General features: G+C 40.1%; 1 protein-coding gene across 1 annotated transcript in view; it reads left to right on the top strand.

Moving 5' to 3' along the window:
- The window catches only part of snx29 (sorting nexin 29), a 175,456-nt gene that overhangs the window by 135,654 nt on the left and 19,617 nt on the right, over window positions 1-20,185 (top strand). Inside the window, exon 19 of the mRNA XM_055004707.1 lies at window positions 3,539-3,679. Within this exon, the coding sequence (XP_054860682.1) occupies window positions 3,539-3,679 (141 nt within the window). The remainder of the gene's footprint in view (window positions 1-3,538; window positions 3,680-20,185) is intronic.

Raw genomic sequence — 20,185 nt, 5'->3', positions numbered from 1 at the left:
AAAGTCAGTGTTATTGATAAAGTAGAAACAGAAGTGTGCACAGTGTTAACTTCCGGTATTCACTCTGTTTAATTAGCTGTGCATGATTTAGAATCATTTATTTGACTGTGATGTGTTAGTTTTTTGATACATTTTTATAGCATTAACAGTGTCTTGACTTGTCTGTCAGTGTTGCTGAAATATTAGAAGAGACATTTTTGAAAAGCTTCAGCTGCTGGTTTCCTCTTAATGGCTGTCCAAAATGCCACATTTTTTGTGTTTGCTATGTTGTCTAGACAGCACAGTAGCAGCCTTGCTGACAAAAGATCAGTGAGCAAAGCAACCGTCGCCTCAAAACAAAAAAAATCTGTCATCATGTTCTTGCTCCTGTGTCTGTTAAAACTTCAGGTTGAAATATTATTAGAGGTCCTGGAGCTCAGAGTTTGTTGTCTGCTCTACTGAATATGACATTAAAATACATCAAATGTCTTTCAAGATGTGTAAATCAAGTGTCTTAATGACTCATAAGGATGATCATAGATGCCAGTATTATTCCCATAATTGGAGAGCAGGAATGGTACACTAGTAGTAGAGATATTCATTTTAGTGGGTCCACCACCTTGGTCCAGGTTGGAATATCTGGCCAACCCTTGGATGGATTGCCATGAAATTTTGAACTGACATTCTTGGTCCCAAGAGGAAGCCTTTTAAGGACTTACTGAGGTGATCCTTTGACTTTTCTTACAGGTCTACCAACAGGTCAAAGTCAAAGTGGGTGGATTCCTATGAAATTTGGTATTCAGATTCACTGCATTCATAGTTTAGGATCTATTTCCATCACAAAATCTAAATCTTTGTTTGTTCTGAGCTTTGGTTTATGACCAAATACTTGCAAAACTAATGATGTCCCCATCAATCTCAGTTGCAGTGTGTGGTTAGTGCTAATTAGTAAGAGATGTCATCAAAAATGTCTGTATCTGCAGTTATAAAAAACAAAAACTGCACTTTATTTTGAGACCATCCAAATCAGTCTTTGGCACATTGTGAAGCCACACACCGCTCCCAGTGCTCCAGCCACATTTGGAACACTCGCTGGATGTCCTGTTCTTTAAGTACGTCAAGCACCATCTGTAATGTGAGCTCCTCTACTGTGTCGAAACAGCGACCCTTCAACTTGAATTTGGGTGCACAGTGTAGTTGGAGCCGTAATAGCTATTGTGCCAGAGTTCTGTTAATTTCTGCAGAATGTTCTCTTCAGATGCCACAAAACATTACAGTAGAACTCAGTGTTGACTGACTCTGGGGCAATTCATTGTGCACAATGGGTATGTTCTTGATGTGCTCTTGACCTGACACGCTGTGACTATGGGCTCCTCCACTTTGAAGACAAGAGTTGGGTCTCTGGCTACACTGTAGGTTCCATCTTTCGTGACCAGTGATGATCTTGACATGAATGTTCGGTCTTCCTTGGCTGCTGACAAAAAGTTGGATTTGATGTTTGCTCTTTGTGAGGGCCACAGTGAAACTGCAAATGCGCACCCACCAGTGTTCACAAGAACCTGTATGGCACAGGTCCCCATGTTGGTCATGCGTTTTAAGATGGAATTCTGATTCACTGCAGTTACTGCTTGCATCTGTTGCAAATGTGTAACTGTGGACAACTTGTAAATGTTAAGCTTGGCCTACACATGAAAAGAACTTTTTTAGAGGTTTTTTATAGCTCTTCGTAGTGAGAATCAGGTCATCACTTGGAGGGAGGAGACACTCAAATTGTCAAAATATGGCAATGGCATCACACACTTGCACACTTTTTAGACTCTTCAAAGCGTTGTACTCATTTCTGCACATGAAAAGTGAAATAGTCGTGTGAAAAAAGTGCTAGAAAAAGAGCAAGAGAGTCAAGTTCACACCCCGCTTACAGCCTCACCTCCGCACACTTGGCAGATCACTGTGTGAAGTGGGTGTGAATGTCAAGTTGTCAACTTTAGAAGATTGTAGGAAGCAGCACCCCCAGTTTTTGACGGTGGAAAGGTGTTGGGGGAGGGAAGGTCAGACACTGTTAAGCCATTGTAGAGGAGAATTGGAATATACTGGTGGCTTAAACCTGCAGTGTGAAACTTTTGTGTCCCTTTTCTGGCAGTGAAAGCAAATCCACAAACACTGTTGACGTGTGCTTACATGTTTGCCTCGCCAGCGATCGCTTTCTCTTTTAGGCTGCAATCCTTCCTCCAATTGTTGAGTTTCTTTTTTATCTGGAGCGTCAGAAACTTTTCTTGGATGCGTCCAAGGTTTTCCCACATAGGCGCCACTGTAATCATTGCTTTAACCTAATCTGTCTTTGTCACTGCGGTTGCTCCTGTTGTCACCCCTGGCAAACAAATCGCTGCTGGCTGACGAAAAAGAGCATCTTCATCAATGCAGAAATGTCGCTACACAAAGCTGATTCAAAGTTTCAATAAATTGCAAAACATAGATAGGACTGAAAGTTCTAAACTGTAGCTTTAAGATTTTCATTTCTTTTTGCATGCAGCTGTTACAGTGTTTTGTGGTGACACACTTGTCCCAGCAGCACGTAAACACTACACTCCAAATGGGCAGCTCTGCAAGAATTTCCATCAGAATGCGAGTCTCAACAGCAGCATCAATGTTTCGTCAACTTCAGCTGACCCTGAGCTGAACTTTTAAAAATCAAAAGCAATGCTGAAGATACTGACAACTTAGAATTAATTCTGCTGAAGTTTTGATGTCCTTTCATGAAATGGACTCTCTGCTCATTTTAAATCGGCTGTAGCCATACTAGCCGTCATGTCCGTAATGAGCACTTTCAGGACTATGTGGGTTTGGAACATGCACAGTTTTGACATTCTTGCCTTTTGTTTACTTTATGTTTTGATTTGCCTGGTAGGGGGGAGAGCAATGCTGAGATACATTTGGTCAAATCTTGTGTTTTCATGTACTTGAATCAAGTCTGTATTTTTTGTGCTTTGGCATTGGAAGCCTACTCCCCCTCTCTTCCTCCCTCTCTGTCGTGTAATAGGCTCATCTTCCCTTCTCTGTCTGCTCCCTCTATCTTTCATGAGTCTGAATAAAGCAGCTAATGGTGCATGGAAATGGTGGCGGCACAGTCAATTCTATAGACTCTTTCTGTTATGTGCTGCAATATGTAAGTGAAAATACACATTTACAAGGATGAGAGGAACTCGTTCTTTCACCCATCTCATTCATTTATTGTCAGGCACTGTAAAGGCTTAATGACCAATATGTGAACTGCAACAAAAAGGGTATTACACAACAGTGGGCTACTGGTGTGTTTTTCATTTTTGCTTTCTTTTTTAAATCTGTGGCAGGTTATTGATACTAGATATAAGAACACTTTAGCAGACTTCTAGTTTAGTCAGTTTCTCACAGGGGGAAATACCCATATGCTGCCTTAATTAAAGTTTCTATAGTACTGCATGTAATTGCTGATTTGTGGGCCTTACAGACTTGGTGACACCAGGTCATGCTGCCCCTGCTAATCAGTTTTGATGATGATGATGACATGTCTGCTTGTCCTCAGGTATATATCCGCATCCTGGACAATGAGTGGAATGTATACAGACGTTACACTGAGTTCAGAGAGCTCCACAACCATCTGAGAACCCAGTTTCCACAGGTGGACACCTTCAATTTCCCACCGAAGAAAGCCATAGGAAACAAGGTGAGCTAACAGTAACTGTTACACGTTATGCATCTCAGTCACTATCAGCGACCTAAGTGGTGATAAATGGCGAATAATGTTTGTCTGTATGTTTGTACCTGTCTCACCTTCTTTAGTCACTGTTACTGTGCATGTCACACTTTCTGTTTTTGTATGGTACATATGCAATGTACAGTGATAAAATTGGCAGAAATACCACCAATGATTCTAGGTAACATCTGGTCAGATTTCTTATTTTTATCTGCTGACTGCTGTTTTGTTGGCTAAACTAATAACTGCCATTTGCAGATTTTATTTGCTAAATACAAAGTAGAAACAGTGCTGGAATGTGGGCCTAATTAATCCTAGACAAGTATGAGAATGAAAAAGTAGCCTCTTCAGCTGCTGCTGTATTTGGAAAAGCAAGACAGTAGTTTCATTTTTACATTGTGGTTTGCATATTTGAGGATTACAGGTTAATGTAGTTTATAGTTGTACACAACACTGTCCTGGATAGGGAGTTTGAAGGTACCTGAGGAGTAAACTTCCACAAATTTAATAAAAAAGGCAGAACCACTAATGTTTGCCTGCACTATTACATTTGTAGAATCCAAGGGCATAAAAAGCACTTTCCCATTTTTCACCCTGCAATTTCACATCTATTACAACTGAGTTGTATATATACTGTAATATATGTTTTAAGCTAAAACTGCACTACATGTAGACTGATTCTGTAACAGGCCAGAATGAACAAGACTTGCTAATAATAAATGTAGTCTGGGTTTTGACAAAACATTAACAGGAGAGAAAGTTTAGTTTGTCACTTCCAGCTGTTTGTAGAGGTATTTTCTATAACTTTATTAAATACATTCATCATCAAACATCAGATGAATTCATATTAGCATCTCCAATGTGAGAGAGTTGGACACATCATGCACATTAATTATTTATAATTAAAATTTTCCCAACATGGAGGCAGGATTGATCAGTCTGGCATTAAGTCACACTCCTGAGCTATCACACAGATTGACAATTGGTACGCTGTAGTTAAATATTTATATTTACATGTTTGTTACACAGCAGATTTAAATGTAATCTTTTTTTTTTTAGTAGTTCATTATTATGCGTTACGCACCACTTGATGTACTGTCCCATCTTGCATGCCTGACAAGTATCGCATTTTAGCTGCAGCTCTCTCTGTCACTGTCATAGGCATGTCTGAATGAAGCCGTGAGGAACATTAATGCAAAACTGACCTATGTCTGAATGACAGAATGCTGTCACCCTAGCAGATTGATGAAACCATTCATGCTGCATATGTCATGTCTGAAAAGAGTCTGAGGTAACCTGTGATCCCATAAAACTAACTAATGAAATGATTCTTGACCTTGAGGTATCGCTCGGTATGTTATTAATATAAATACATTAGTAGGTGAATTATCTGGCTTTTCCCACATTTTCCTCTTGAAATACCAGGTATCACTGTTACTGCAGCCTCTTGTGCAATAGTTTGACATGTGAAAGCATTTGCAGCTTGACAGACTTGCTGTGCTTTGTTACAATTACAGTGTTCAGTTGTGAATGAACAATCCTCGGCTGTGTCGGGTTCACAAACCCTTCGTCAAACAGCCAGAGATTGTCGAGCGAATCCTTTTCACCTCATAAAAGATAATATTCTCATGCAGCTATTGTAAAATTTTATACTGGACCGTAAAAATTAATGGCAGCCTTTAAAGATGGTAAACTCTGTGGAAAAATCAAGTGATAGTCAGATGGGGTTCACTGCCACTACATTATCTTATAAGATGCCTATATTTTTCTGTTTTGTTTCCACACAACCTCACATTTATGCGGCCAGACGCTGCTGTGGCTTTCCATGACGAGTCTTTCTCTCTAGTCGGACAGTCCTCACCGCTCTTCTCTCAGCCATCTCCTCTTCCTTTTCATCCTGTTCTCCTCTGTCTCCCTCCAAACCTCTGGGAGATAATTTGCTTCTGACCCCGATTCTTTGGCTGGTTGGATTTGACACTGCTGCAGCCAAAATCTCTGGTCTGACTTCCCACCTTCAAAGACACTGCGCTGTCACGGTTAGAAAGTGGACTGAACGCTGTGATGCAGGCGCTGCAAATATGAGAAGAGATGTGTGTGTGTGTGTCTGTCTGCATGGTCATGTGAAAGTGCAAGTGTCTATCAAAGGCCTAGACAGTTGGTGTCGTCGTGTTCTGAAAAGCCTTCTGAAAGCACATTACCCTGCAGGTTTGTGTGAATTATTGGTCTTCACCGTCTCCAGAAAGTTGCCCGTCGCTGCAGCCCTGTCTTTGCTGCTTTCTGACTGCGTTTTAAAGCACATGCTGTTGGAAAGAAAAATACACACTGTAACCTTAAAATGCCTGTAAAGTCTTAACAGCTACATCACAGTAACTTACCACAAGCTCTTTTTTCTGACCTCCAGTGGTTGACTCCCACATCATGCTGTTGTGATGTGCAGGCGCTCTTATTGGTCAGAAACCCTGTCCAGAAAAGTCCAGTAGAGAAGAGATGTACTGAACCAAATTTAGGTTGTAGCTCATTTCCACCTGCAGGTCCCTGAGCAAGTAAACAAAGCAATAGTACAGTACAATACACTGCGGTGTCACTGCTGTGTGTAGTCAGAGGTGTAAATTTATCATTCTGAATAACAGACAAATAATAGAAGTCATCTGTCACCTGCCGGTTCCTCTCTGTTGTCTTATTTAAATTGCCTTCATTATTCTCCCACTATAGTACTTTGCACTCCTGTTTCGAGATTTCTTTTTTGTAGTTTCCCTCTTTGTTGAGTTTTCATGTCATGTTTCTCACAACCCAAATCACCTTTACCTCTGTTTGCCATCATCGTTTTCCCTTTATATTTATTTTCAGTGCAGTCATTTTTATAAGCCTCTGGAGGTCTCTTTCCTGCACCCACACTGTTTGTATTTGCTCTCTCTTTTAACAGTTTCTATTACTTCACAAACATACTGCACTCATACTGAGGGTGTTTGACTCAGGTTGCACTGTGGAGACCAGATATCCTGTTTCATCTGCGTCATGTGTATTTCAGTTTTACAGTCTCTTCCGCTTTCTTGTTTCACCTTTAACCAAGCGAGGTCCTGTTTCGGAAAAGTGATTTCCAAGCACTGCCTGCACGTAGAATATAAACGATGGCAGCATTATGTTTCATAAACGACTGTCGCTCACAAATAGCAGATAAACATGCTATAGGACGCTTGCACATGTGTGCTTGGAAGCGGCTGAGGATTTTATCTCATGTTACACACAGCAGCTCGCGTTCTGCAGATGTGGTGACAGTCAGCTAAAACTCTTTGACCTTGTTGAAACGTTATGCTGGTTGTAGTTTCATGTTAGCTCCTATACTGTATGTGATGTCTTACTCTGTATTTATTAATCCTGTATAGATTGATATAAATTATTTTTGAAAGTGAAAATTCATCAAGTCAGACTCCTTTTTCATCTGATGGACAAACATGGCAAAGGAAGTATTTGGAGGTATTTAGTCTGTCCCTCCATGTTCAAAGGATTGGACACAGATGGACCAATATGGACCTCTACCTTACACATTAAATGAGTTTTCAAATGCCTGTTTTTCTGAGCATTTTACATTTGCATAGTCTGTTTAACCTGAAAATGCTAGAAATCTGCAAAATATATATATTACAAAGTTATATTTGATCTCCAAAAAGTGCGATGAAAACATTTTTATTAGAAAAGTTAACATGAACTAGGTCTCGATGAAAAAAAAGGTTGGTAGTATTTACCAATGATAGACGCACATTATTAACAATAATAAAATATTTCTGATAGAATGCTCAATAAATGCATCATATGAACATGAAAGGACAGAACAAAAACGCAAAATTCATTCATTCATTCAATGCATGAACAAACCCCAGGTGTGCTCCTCTGCTCATAAACAGCCTGTCATATCATTTGATAATGGAGCCCTTTTGCCCTCCGTTACGTCTGTGCAGGTCTCCCGAGGTGCACTAATCTGCGGCCACTTTGGCCTCATGTTGTCCTCCTTTGCGACTGCAAACTGGTGGAGGCTGGTGCACGGTCAAAAAAAACCCACAGCCTTGTTTCCTTCACTACCTAAGCATAAGCAATACATTTTTGCCGGTCTGTCTGGAACTTTAACCCCAATTGTTGTCTTTTAATATCATCCTATTGATGTTAGCTCTGTTTGATTGAAAGTTCAGTTTACTTGCGTTGTTCATTTAATGTATTTTAGAGTGAGGTCATTCCTTTATGCTTTTAATGTTCAATTTATAAACAAAAATTTCTTATGTAAATTAATTTGTGTGTTTTGTAAAATTATTACCGATGTGCCTTGATAGGTAGGCTTAACCTTATGATGGTCCTTTAAATTAGGGTTGTAAAATTGTCAATAATTATCAATATTGACTAAAACTAAACGTTACGTCAGGAGGAATTTTTCAACTTTATTACCCAGCCCTGTCATGAACAATCAAGCTACCTTGTGACTTCACTTCTATTTTTCCGCTTTTCCACAGACCACCATGTTTTTGCACAAAGAAGATGTTGCAGTAACCATCTAAAGATGCATAAAATCAGAAAACTGGTTAAACAAGATCTACATCTGCTGCAGCTTTGCAACTTTTCGTATTGTTTGTTCAAGCTGTACAACAAGACGCAAAATGCAAAAAGTAAATCCAGTCCAATTTAATAATCTGTTCAGTTTTCTAAAATAAGCAGCTTCAAAGACAAAAGTTTTGGAAAAAGGGAACTTAAAGCCTTTGTTCCAGACTGAAATAAAATGAGCGAGCAGGTGGAGAGCTTTAAGATTTGATAAGTACCAGATTGGTGAAGTTTGAGTGTGCAGTATGTGTGTGCATGCAAAGCACAGATACATTTCTGAAAACCAAAGCTTAAAACTGCAGTTGTGTGTGTGAGAAAGAGATACTGCATACGTGTGCGTGTGTAAAAGACACTGCTATTTTCTTTGAAATGGTGTGTGTTTCTCTATACACAACAAAGCTTTTATAGCCCAACAGTGTGTCTCTGCAGTATGGAGTGTGTATTTTGTATATTCATGTGTATTTATAGTGTGTGTGTGTGTGTCTGTGTGTGTGTGTGTGTGTGTGTGTGTGTGTGTGTTGTTGTCTTAGTAATCAGCAGGCCTGCTGTGCTGAGTTTCCCTGTTATTTCAGTCCAGTCGGTGTTTGTTTCTGCCTCTGTAGGACTGCTTTGTAATGTTGGCAGCGGTGAAGACCTCCTTCTTCAGGTGAAGTGGGGAGCACTGCAGCCACTGAAAACAGGAATTAAGTCAAGAATGCAACCAAGATACTTTACTCAGAGAAATTTGAACAGGTCCACGTGCAACTAAAATGTGTGACAAGTAACAGAAATAGCAGTTAGTTAAAATTATACCGAAAGCCTGATTTGTTGCCTTTCATCATTTTTGCTTCTTGGGGATATGTTATCTTTTGTCTGTGTCAAGAACTGTGTTTATGACCACAGTTTTCTCATCCAAAGATTCTTGATGGATTGTCTAAATGATTTGGGCCACTCCACTGCTCGTCCCTAAAATGGGGGGTTTATGTACTGTATAAAGTGGGCTACTCTATACCCAACAAACCACCATAAAGCTTTACAAAAATACAGCATTTTAACTTCACCCACTGTGTTAGTTAAACTCAAAAGTAGTAGAAAAATGTGCAAGTAAATTGAAAAACACTGAAAACGTGTCACTTTGTAGAGACTGCTCTGCTCTCCAATTAGCTATATTTAAAGTTTGTGACTACAGTGTCACTATTTATAGGTGAACTGTGCAGTTTGTTCTCTATTTTAAATGAATACTGAATTACGATAATTATGTGTAATTATTTAAAACATAACAAAATGCGCAGTGTCTGTCTTCACAAAGGTACAGAAAATGAGTCATATGCACTAATCAGCAACAACATTAAACCACTGACTGAGGTGAATAACAATGATTATCTTGTTACAGGGGCGCTGCCAGTGGGTGGGATATATTAGGCAGCAAGTGAACAGTCAGTTCTTTAAGCTGATGTGTTTGAAGCTGGCAAAATGTGAAGCGTAAAAATTCTGAGCGACTCTGACAAGGGACAGAGTGTGATTGCTAAATGGCTGGGTCAGACTATCTCCAAAACAGCAGGTCTTGTGGGGGAGCTCCTCGTATGCGATGGTTCGTACCTATCAAAGAAGTACAAGCGGTGAAACAGCGACAAGGTCTTGGTTGTCCATGGCTCACTGGTGTCTGTGGGGAGTGAAGGCTGCCTGTCTGGTCTGATCTTATAGAAGAGCTACTGCCCAAACTGCACAAAAGCTTAATGCCGCCTATGATAGAATAGTGCAAGAACACACTGTACATCACAGTTTGCTGTGTATGGAGCTGTGTAGCTGTCCCCAAGGTGACTCCTGTCCACTGCTGAAAGCATCTCTCATGGACATGTGATCGTCAGAGCTTGACCATGGAGCAATAGAAGAAGGTGGCCTGGTCTCATTAATCGTGCTCTAGGCAACCAGGGAGAGGAGGTGTGATGCTGTGGGTGATGTTCTGCTGGGAAATCGTGGAGTCATGGAAGTCATGTGGATGTTACTTTGACCAGCTAGACACAGACATATGTTATAAACCCCTTCCTGACAACTATATTCCTTCCTTTCAGCAGGATGATGCTCTTTGCCATCAGCGTCATTCAGGAATGGTTTAACTCTTAGATACAAGAGTGATTGCACCCTACAATCTTCCATAAGTGGGTCAAAAATGACCCGTATAAGAATCGATGTGTTTTTATGCCATTTTTGTCATTTTGGCTGAGAATGCTTATTTGTATTATTGTTTGCATTATATTTTTGTCCATAAAAGAATGATTTCATGGTTGAAATTTGTTTATTTTTCACTTTGTAAGGAATTTTGAACATTTTGATAAGCGAAAAAGAAGAATATTACACAGAGCAGCAATAGAAGAATGTAAACCTCCATTTTGTTGACATTTTTCCACTCTTTTCCTCCAACTGTTGCTGCTCTCCGTCCTTCTACATTTGTGTACTTCATCACCTCTTGTATGATGTTATCAGTGATGAAGAGCTTGCGGTAATAATACAAATGTTAGAATTTCTTTAAAAGTATAAAAGATAACTTTTCAACAGCTTTTCATTACAAGGATATTGCGTGAAAACAACCTCATCTGATCTTTTTTGACTCACATGCATCTAAGGGTTAAGGAACATGACAAACTGTTGAAGGTGTTGACTTGACCTCCACATTTCCCAGATCTAAATCTAATGGAGCATTTGTAGGATTCATCCATCCAGTAGCCATACCCCTTTTATCCCTACCTCAACTAACAGTAGGCTGGGAAGCAGGGTACATCCTGGACAGGTTGTCAGTCCAACCCAAGCGCTAACAGAGATGCGTACTCACACCTACAGCAAAGTTAGACTCACCATTTAACATACCGTCCACATCTTAGGACTGTGGAAAGAAGCCTCACAGGACTTAAGGGATCTGCTGATGCCACAAGATGCCTTCAAAGAACTTGTGGAATCCATGTTTTCACAGGTCAGAGCTGTTTGACAGCAAGAGCGGGCCAGCACAGTATTATTCAGGTGGTTTTAATGTTGTGGCTGGCTGCTGTATATTTACTGCCATATCTCGACTGAAACCTGTGTTGATAAAAGCCGTTGCCTTGTTGAATCTTCTTACTCAGTCCATCTGTTTCCGTTATTGTCTTCCTTTCTTATCATGTATTTGCAGTTCTCTTATCTGGGCTTCTGTGTTTTTGTGGCTATCTATCTTTTAGTCTCTTTCCTGCTTTCATGCTTTACAAAGAGACACTTAGCAAATCGAAAGCTGACTTTGATACACACACATACACTCACATAGACACACACAGAGCCTCTCACTATTATCTAGTGATGGAGAAATGTAAATGTTAGGAATTGGTTGCTTGGTCTGATGTGAGACGGAGAGACCTTCAAAAGCTTTTTAACTGCACCATGACTATGTGCTCTGCTGTGGTTCGCTCTGTTAAGGATGAAACACACCAGCTGTCAGTGGAGATCAGGTAGCAGGGGAAATGTGTGCACTCACACCCCGTACTAACTGTATTACATGCCAAGGACTCTCAGTTTCATGCTTATTAACATGTGCACGCACACAAACAAGAAATGATTGACAACTCAGAGAAAAACACAACTGAGGTTGTCAGAGAGCATCGGCTATGGTATGGATTTATGTTGCAGGGAAACTTATGGAAGAAGGTTTTGCACACGCATCACATGTAACAGCTCACCTGCACACACTTTAGTGAGATTATCTGTTCTAACACCTGACTGATTCCTCAGGCAGTTTTCATGTCAGTGCGTTGTGATTGGACTGTTAAGCTAATCTCCTTCCTGGTGTGGAGGCATCATGCTGCAACACGGGAACTCACAGGGAACCGACTAAGCTCACATCAAGGTGTTCGCTTCACGTGAGCTTTACCGTAACTTTCTTCACATGAATCACATGTTACATCAGACACAACAGGAACTGGTACTAATATGACACATTTTGCGACCTGCATATCGTTTCTGCTCTTTTAAGCACGTGGCTCTAACTTTTTCCTGTTAGGGAACATTTTGAACCTTTAAAGGTGCAATCTTTTGCAGCTTTTCTGCAAGCCAATCTCATGTGTCCTCAACAGGTGTCTTTCAGTTTTTCTATTCACAGGGGACTATAGGCATGACAGTAGTAAGCTTCTACATTTTATTATGACTTATTTGATACTTATAAGTTTTTAAGACACATCATATGAGGCCTAGAATGAATGCTGCAAACTGTACCATCATATAATCATTTTCAATATTATAATATAAATAAACAGTTTGTGTGGAGACCAGGGATTGTTATAATATGACAATCACTTTGATATTTAGTCAGCCACGTTTTACAAAGTAATATGAAATTGCTGCACCGGTCCATAGCACAGAATTAATTGTTTTCACAAAAAAGGCGATGAAGTTGTCAGATGCTTAGATTTTTTTTTGAGCGGCTATTCTTTAGGCGGGACTCCAACAACGTAGAAAACAACAGTGTTTTGTTTTGCGTCTTTATTGGTTATTTTAACCCAAACTGTGATCATGTACTAAACTTAGCTAAATAGTTTTGGTGCCTATATTTAACAACTGAAAATGGCATAAAAAGCTCAGAAAAACATTTGCACAGATGTGTTTTAACTCAAAGCAAGATCTTTTCCTAAATGTGACTAGCTTTGGTGCATTAACTTAATGGAACTGTTCTGTAGCATAAACTGAAGCACAAAGCACCTGAAAATGAAAGCAAACAGGAAGTGAAAATGCCACAAAACAAGGGTCTCACATTGAAAATCAAACCCCAGTTTCTTAGATCAAAGTCCTGAGGTCTGTGTTTCCTCCACCACTCCTGCCTCTTGAAGTGAACTTTGTTGTTGTTTTAGTGTGTAATGTGATCTGGACACAAGCTAACAGAAAAGAATAGACCAGAGAACATAGTCCTGCCGTCCTCATTGTGAAACAATACACTACCATTCAAAAGTTTGGGGTCACCCAGGCAATTTCATGTTTTCCATGAAAACTCACACTTTTATTCATGTGCTAACATAACTGCACAAGGGTTTTCTAATCATCAGTTAGCCTTTCAACACCATTAGCTAACACAATGTAGCATTAGAACACAGGAGTGATGGTTGCTGGAAATGTTCCTCTGTACCCCTATGGAGATATTCCATTAAAAATCAGCTGTTTCCAGCTAGAATAGTCATTTACCACATTGACAATGCCTAGACTGGATTTCTGATTAATTTAATGTTATTTTCATTGAAAAAAATGGCTTTTCTTTCAAAAAAAATAAGGACATTTCTAAGTGACCCCACACTTTTGAACAGTTGTGTACATTTTTGTAATGTGGACCAACATAGTTACACATTTTGCTGTGAGACTACGTTGTACAGTCATTCACAGACATACTTCCTGTAATCGCCTCGAAGTTAAGCTACAGTGACATTTAAAACAAGATTGAAGATCATACAGTACTGACAGAGTATTTGCATGCTGAACTCTGCTGAAGTTCAGAATCTACCATTTACTTAAGCTGTCTGTGCTTTTGCAACACCACATTATAGTCATTTTTACCACCAAATTGTATCCATTCAGAACTCTTCCAGGTCTAAGCTACAGATGGATTATTATTCTCCGATTAAACACATGATCGCTTGAAAGATTCCCTGTAAACAGGAGAAGGTCACTTAATGAATGCATCTATTCCCTCACATTTAGCAACTAAATTATTTATTCCAAAACAGGCTCTTTAAAGCATTGTTAAGTGCAATTCTCCCAACTTTGATAAATTGGAGCTCAAGTTCATTCTCTAACCTTATATCTCTGCTTTAATGAGGTCACAAAGAAACACAGAATTTCAGGATTGATGTTACCTCAGGTTCACTTTGAGCAGCGAGGCACAATAATGTGAAAACTTTAATTACATTCTGTAGAAGATGATTACATATTAAAGTTGCACAACTCCACTTCAAGGTCGTTTATTTTTTTTTTTTTAAAGTTAGAAATTGTGCAGTTGACAGTTGAGAGACATTGCACTCATTTATCATCAAGATTAATGCAGGAGTCGGATCAAAACTTGGAGCCAAACTGCAGATGTGTCGTTTTGGAAAAACCCCACTCACAATACACTGGCTCATTTAAAAACAAACTTTGTTTAGAAAATTCGTTGGGGGTTTTGTTTGTTGTTGAGAGATTTCCGATTATGGTGAACATGAAAGTTGCAGTTGTGTAATTACAGTTGAGGGCATCGTCATTTGTATTAACTTTGTTTAAAAAAATAAAAAAGTTATCTCATGTCACAACATCCAGTGGCGGTGCTGACCCCTGAGAGTGCCGGCTGTTTCCCTGTGAGGTCTCCACATCATCAAGACTGTGCCTCTTGGCCTCACCGCTGAATCCATGTCTCTTTAGTCCTGTTAATGAGCTAATGAGACTCTCTCTCTCTGCAAGTGCTGTAGGCCAGACTGTCCAGCTGTGTAACCTAACAATACAGATGATGATTACACACACACAGATGCAGACGCACACACGCCGCCTGTGACAGCTCCTAAGCAGCTGATTTGTCAGGGGCCAGGCCAGGCGTACGAGCTAAATGTTCCAGAGTCGTGCCTGTCAAATCTCTCCCGATGCTAACGTGGAGACGGAGAGGGGGCACGATGATGACATCAAAGCCACGCTGCTGTCAGACCCCAGAGTCCAGCTGTCAGGTTTTACCTCATTCTGATTTCGTGGCTTCTGTCCAACGGAGCTTCTTTTGTATTCTCCTCCCTCAATGTAATGTTCTCTCCTTTGCCCACTTGTACCACCGTCCCCCCTCCTGCTCACTCAAGTCACTCACGGCCACTCAGCTTTGGTAAAATCACTTCACTTTCGATGCAGCTTTTACCTCCTTCTCTTTTTTTTCTTTCAATGGGGGCTACAGAGTAAAATGCAGATGTGAGAAGTGTAGACCATTTTTGGGTGACCACTCACACCACATTGAATATGTGTATAATCTATTTAGAAAACTTATAATGTGTTATTATTTGCCTTGTGAAGCTAAAGGCTGGTCGGACTTCCACACTGTGACTTGGTGTGTTGCACTCTATTTTCGTAGCTTTATGAAACCAATTAATCTGTGATTTTTGTGGGGACAAACAAGTGCAACTCTATGAATGCCTTTGAGAAGAGATTATCTCAACATCTGTACCCTTTTTCACAACTATTAATGCATTTTGTTTCAGATTAGGCCAGATAACAGGTCTTTAGACTACCCTGAACAGCATCAAAGAACTGGGATGAGCACAGAAGAATAAAGTAAACGATCTATTAATCCTACAACCTGTTGAGATGTGGACACAGGATTACACTGACAATAAGCAGGAGCAGTATTTCATTGAATTTTAGTTAATGCTATAATATGTCACATTTCCATATTCAAAAATTTAAAAATGACTTAACCAATGTTCGATATTTTTTATTTTTGTGTGCTTACATTATTTCAAATGTTTCAAACATGTTAAAACCCACAGAAAGTCACATCAGATAGATTTTATCAGCTATTTCATGCACTTAGCACCTCCTGAAGATCTTTATGTTGCTGATCTTCACCGATTTAAATTCTCACTTTGTTGCCTTAATATGTGCTGTTACAAGATGTGTCATTATCAAGCTAGAAACTCCAGAGGTGGAAAATTAAGCCAACTCGGAAGTGCAAAAAAAACTGCAGTTCCTCAAGGAGCCACTTGAGCCAGGCTTCAAAAGCAAATCAATCCCCATATACTCCCATATTAAAATGCCCAACTTTACAGCAAAAATAAGCATGTTTACAGCCTGGAACAAAAGCATTTTTGTCTCTATAACTAATTTCCCCTTTCATGACAGCTGTACAGGGAGAGAAACTTTATGTAACTCACCCGTTTAAAATGTATTAGGGCTTAAAGCTATGCATAATTTGAGTGACAGGTGGATGCTGTTGTAGGACAGTCCATGGCCTAGAGATGTTTGCATGTCCCGCCTCAGCTCCACTCATGCTCCACCTCTTGCTCATTTTTAGATTAGCCAGGAGCTAATCAGAGTTGGGCACTGCCATGATGGCGACAGCTGCAGCCACAACATTATGCTTAGAGTGTGACTGCAGTAATGAGTGCATCTCACTTGAAGCTTTAAACCAGAGAACACTGACATTCAGCACAGTGTTGGTCCACATCAACAATGACGAACACTAAAGATTAATTTACAGTGCAGATTGTTGATCGTCTCTGGTCCTCTTGTCTCTCTTTTGTGATTACACATATTAACAACATGCCATTTGGTGTTATACTGCATATTATTGCTGACAAAATGTCAACTAATCATGAGCTTTACTCATTAGCACTAATATAATATTTAGAATTACATGTCAATGCTTACTTAAATAAGATGACATTTACACAAGGGAGTAAAGGCGAGAGGAGAACCGTGATTGAAAATCAACAATGGCATTGGCATCTTGATAGCTTTGATGATTTTGATTACAGTTACACATTATGTAAGTGTCCTGAAGCGTAATCCTACCAGAAAAAGAATGGAGCTTACAATAGTACAGTTCGCCCTTGGCAGTCGCCCCATCCGTACGTACAAAGAGATAGAGAGGGGAGTGCCAAGGCCGCCCTGATTAATTAATCAGAAACTACAAAGTGAATTATTAACCAGTCCTAGTATGTTGTGCTCACATATTATGCAATATACATGTTTTATGCTTTTAATTATGACAAGGACACAATGTGGAGGTCTTGTATGAGCATTCCTGAATTGCCTGTGATGTTTTATGCATGGCCTGGACCCGCAGTTTGGCGAGTGTTTAAACACAGCATCAAGAGAGCAGCCTCTTCAGCCCCGCTGTGGTCCAGTGTGGGCTGACTTGGTGGAAAGTGTTGACCTTGTTTTGTTTCCCGCATGTACCAATGCTGTGTATTCTCATTTAATTCAAGTGGACTGCAGGTTAAATCAGAGCTCAGGCTGATGCTCCTATTTAATGTGGTGACCGAGGAGATTCTGTTTTGTGTTTCAGCTACTCAGAAACCTATTTCTAGAAAATACCTACCAGGCAACAAGTGCCAGATTTACATTTGGAGAGCAATTTTTCTTTCACTCTGCTTACAAGGAATATCTGAATGACGAAGACAACAGCTTGGGACCTCCATCACATGAAGTCTTACCTCCGTGTCTTCTCTCTTTCCACAGTGCAGGAAAAAAAAGCAAAGGAAGCCACAGCAGGAATATGTTTCACTGTAAACACACAGTAATTGAAGATTTTCAGCCAGGATCGAAGTCTTTGGTCAAAAGCATTGATTTTATGTTGGAGGGGGGAATGTGTTTAATACAGTAGAGTGTAGTTACTTTTCACTTCTGAAAATGTTTTTTGTTGCCAGGCAACAATTTAGTTCAGACGTTGTATCTGGAGATTTTTTTTCCCTCCTCCAGACTTGAATGGCAAAAAGCTGGCAGCAAATTCACTGAGCAGTTGTGAAGACCCTGACGCATATGTGACTACTTTACGCTTCTCTTCCATTGACAGCTCCCCTCTGCTGCTTATCTGCACTCTGTGAGAAGTGACATTTAGTGATGCTGTGTGTGTGCGTGTGTGTGCTTGTGTAAGTACTGTACCATATACATCCAGATTTTCTCTCTGCTTTTATATGGCCATTTCATGATCCCATATTGTGGTACATTACGTTTACATAACCACGTGAGTGAATGCAGTCTTGCATGTAGAAATGAGTCTGTACAGCCCTGCAAAGGTAGGGAATATTAACTAGAGATGCAGAGAGAGAAAAAAAGGATGCCTTGAACTGATCTCTACAGAAGGTCATGGGGAGAATACCTTACAAAGAAAATGCATTCTTTCGACATTGCTGTCCATTTTAACTAGCTTGTCTCTGACTGAGATCTTCAGGATACTATGCACGCACACAGAATCGATTGGTCACCCCTGCTTTATCCTCCATTTTACTCTAAATGAGACCATAATTTACAAAATGAACACCATGCTGTTTAAAGGAGACATGAAAACAGTGATTGAGACCATAAACTTATTAGGAATCTTTTACTGCGGTTGCATATCAAATAAAAGTAAGGTTGTTTTCTCATGAGGCAGCTCTCCTCTGTAGGAACTGGGGGATTGTTACCAGGTGGACCTTTCAGTCTCTCTGTTTCCATTGCAGTGTGAGATCTGACAGCTTTGAATGTGATAAATATGAGTCACTGGGCATAACTCCAGTTCTATGAGCACATGGGAAACGGAACAATTGAGGATTTCCTAACATTAAAGTTGAATTTTACCTTGAAGATGGCGATATTTGGGATGAGAAGACTACAACAAGGACTGCAGGAGAGCGAAAAAAAAGAGGTTTATTGTGTTGTCTAATAAGCACTGACACCCACAAAGCAGTTTTTCAGGGTTGCTCAGAAGCACCTAGCCTGGACTACATACATTTTTCTACCTTGAAAATGACCCCGAACGGCGTTCTGAAGGTGTAGTACACAAAGGTTTAGGCTACCCTGAAACAGACTTTAGTCAGAAGTGGCTTTATGACTTCCAAACACTGACTTCTTTTGCAACCTGAGGAGTCGGCCTACGTCCATCTTTTATGTACAGTTTATTTTAAAAGCCATATAGTAAATTAATTTATGGTTTAATGGTATTAAGTGTGAATAAAAGGTAGCTTAGCCACCCACACCATACTGCCTAAATTCCACAGGATTAAGAAGCTGAGATAGCAGCTTCTGAGATCTGCAGTGAAACTTATCCTTACAAGGTCTTTTCTTTATTGTGAATGGATTCAGCTACACCACCGCTTTATTTAGTCAGGTAGACTAGATGTCAGACTCAATATTTTTAGTCACATACAGGAGGAAGAAAGTTTGAGCTTTTGCTAAGGTGAACTTGTGGCTCCGCTGTGGCTAACTTGGCAACCAGATTTCCTTGGAAATAGCTCTCTTGTCATAGCTATCCTGTTGGCATTCTTTCCATAGCACATAGTGGAATAATGGGGAGGTTAGAGTCCATGAATTAGAAAGCCATAACGCAGTGAAAAGCTGATTTCAGATTTCTTGGTTACAACAGATGCCAAAACATAAAGAGTCTGGGAGTTATTTTAGTTTCAACAAAAGATCTTTGCTTTAATAAGGGAAGGATAGCTTATTGTGTCTTCCTTCATATTGATTAAACAGGTTGTGTGTGATTTATGAAGTAGAGGACAGAAGTAGGCCACAAGATGCTCCAACAAAGCCTTGCACACCTTCATATTTGTATGTGCTGTTATGATAAATAAAAATAGACTTATTAAGACTCCGTGTCATGTGTGCTGTGGAAAAAAAAAAGAAGAGAGGAGGAGAGAGGGAGGAAGCTTTGGTAGAGCAGTGTTGAGATAGCTGGATGTAAGCAGACAGATGTAAGAGGACAGAATCAGCCTTGTACCAGCATCAGTATGCCACAGCAGTTTCTGCTCTGGCCTCTCGTTCCTCTCTGCAAACAAGAGACAGCACCTGGCCTCTTCAGCCCTCCTCTCTGTCTCCACAAGAGGATGAATCTGTCATGATGTCCATTAGTGTTATTACTGCTCTGACATCCGTGAAGGCAGTCAGGGTGTCCCTTAGTGTGCTGACATAGCATGAAACCCGCGCTGGCATGCACAGCCTAATCTGACACATCAGATTTACCCGCTCCTACCCCGTCTCCTTTACCCCGCATGCAGCACAGTTTAGTTATCCACTCCTGCTCTCCTAAACTTACATTCTTTTCCACTACTTGGGGCTACAGTGAACCTCTTGTCTACTTCCTCATTTGGCCACCGTACTGTATATCATCTATATCATCAGACTCAGAGGGGCAAACTGTGAAAATACCGTATCATAAATATGCAGCCAAAGGCAGTTAATGTGCCTCAGTGATTGGAATATGCATTT

The sequence above is a fragment of the Amphiprion ocellaris genome, chromosome 18 (assembly GCF_022539595.1).
Source record: "Amphiprion ocellaris isolate individual 3 ecotype Okinawa chromosome 18, ASM2253959v1, whole genome shotgun sequence".
NCBI lineage: Eukaryota > Metazoa > Chordata > Actinopteri > Pomacentridae > Amphiprion > Amphiprion ocellaris.
Note: the sequence above shows the minus strand (reverse complement) of the source record. Positions and strands in the feature narration are given on the sequence as shown.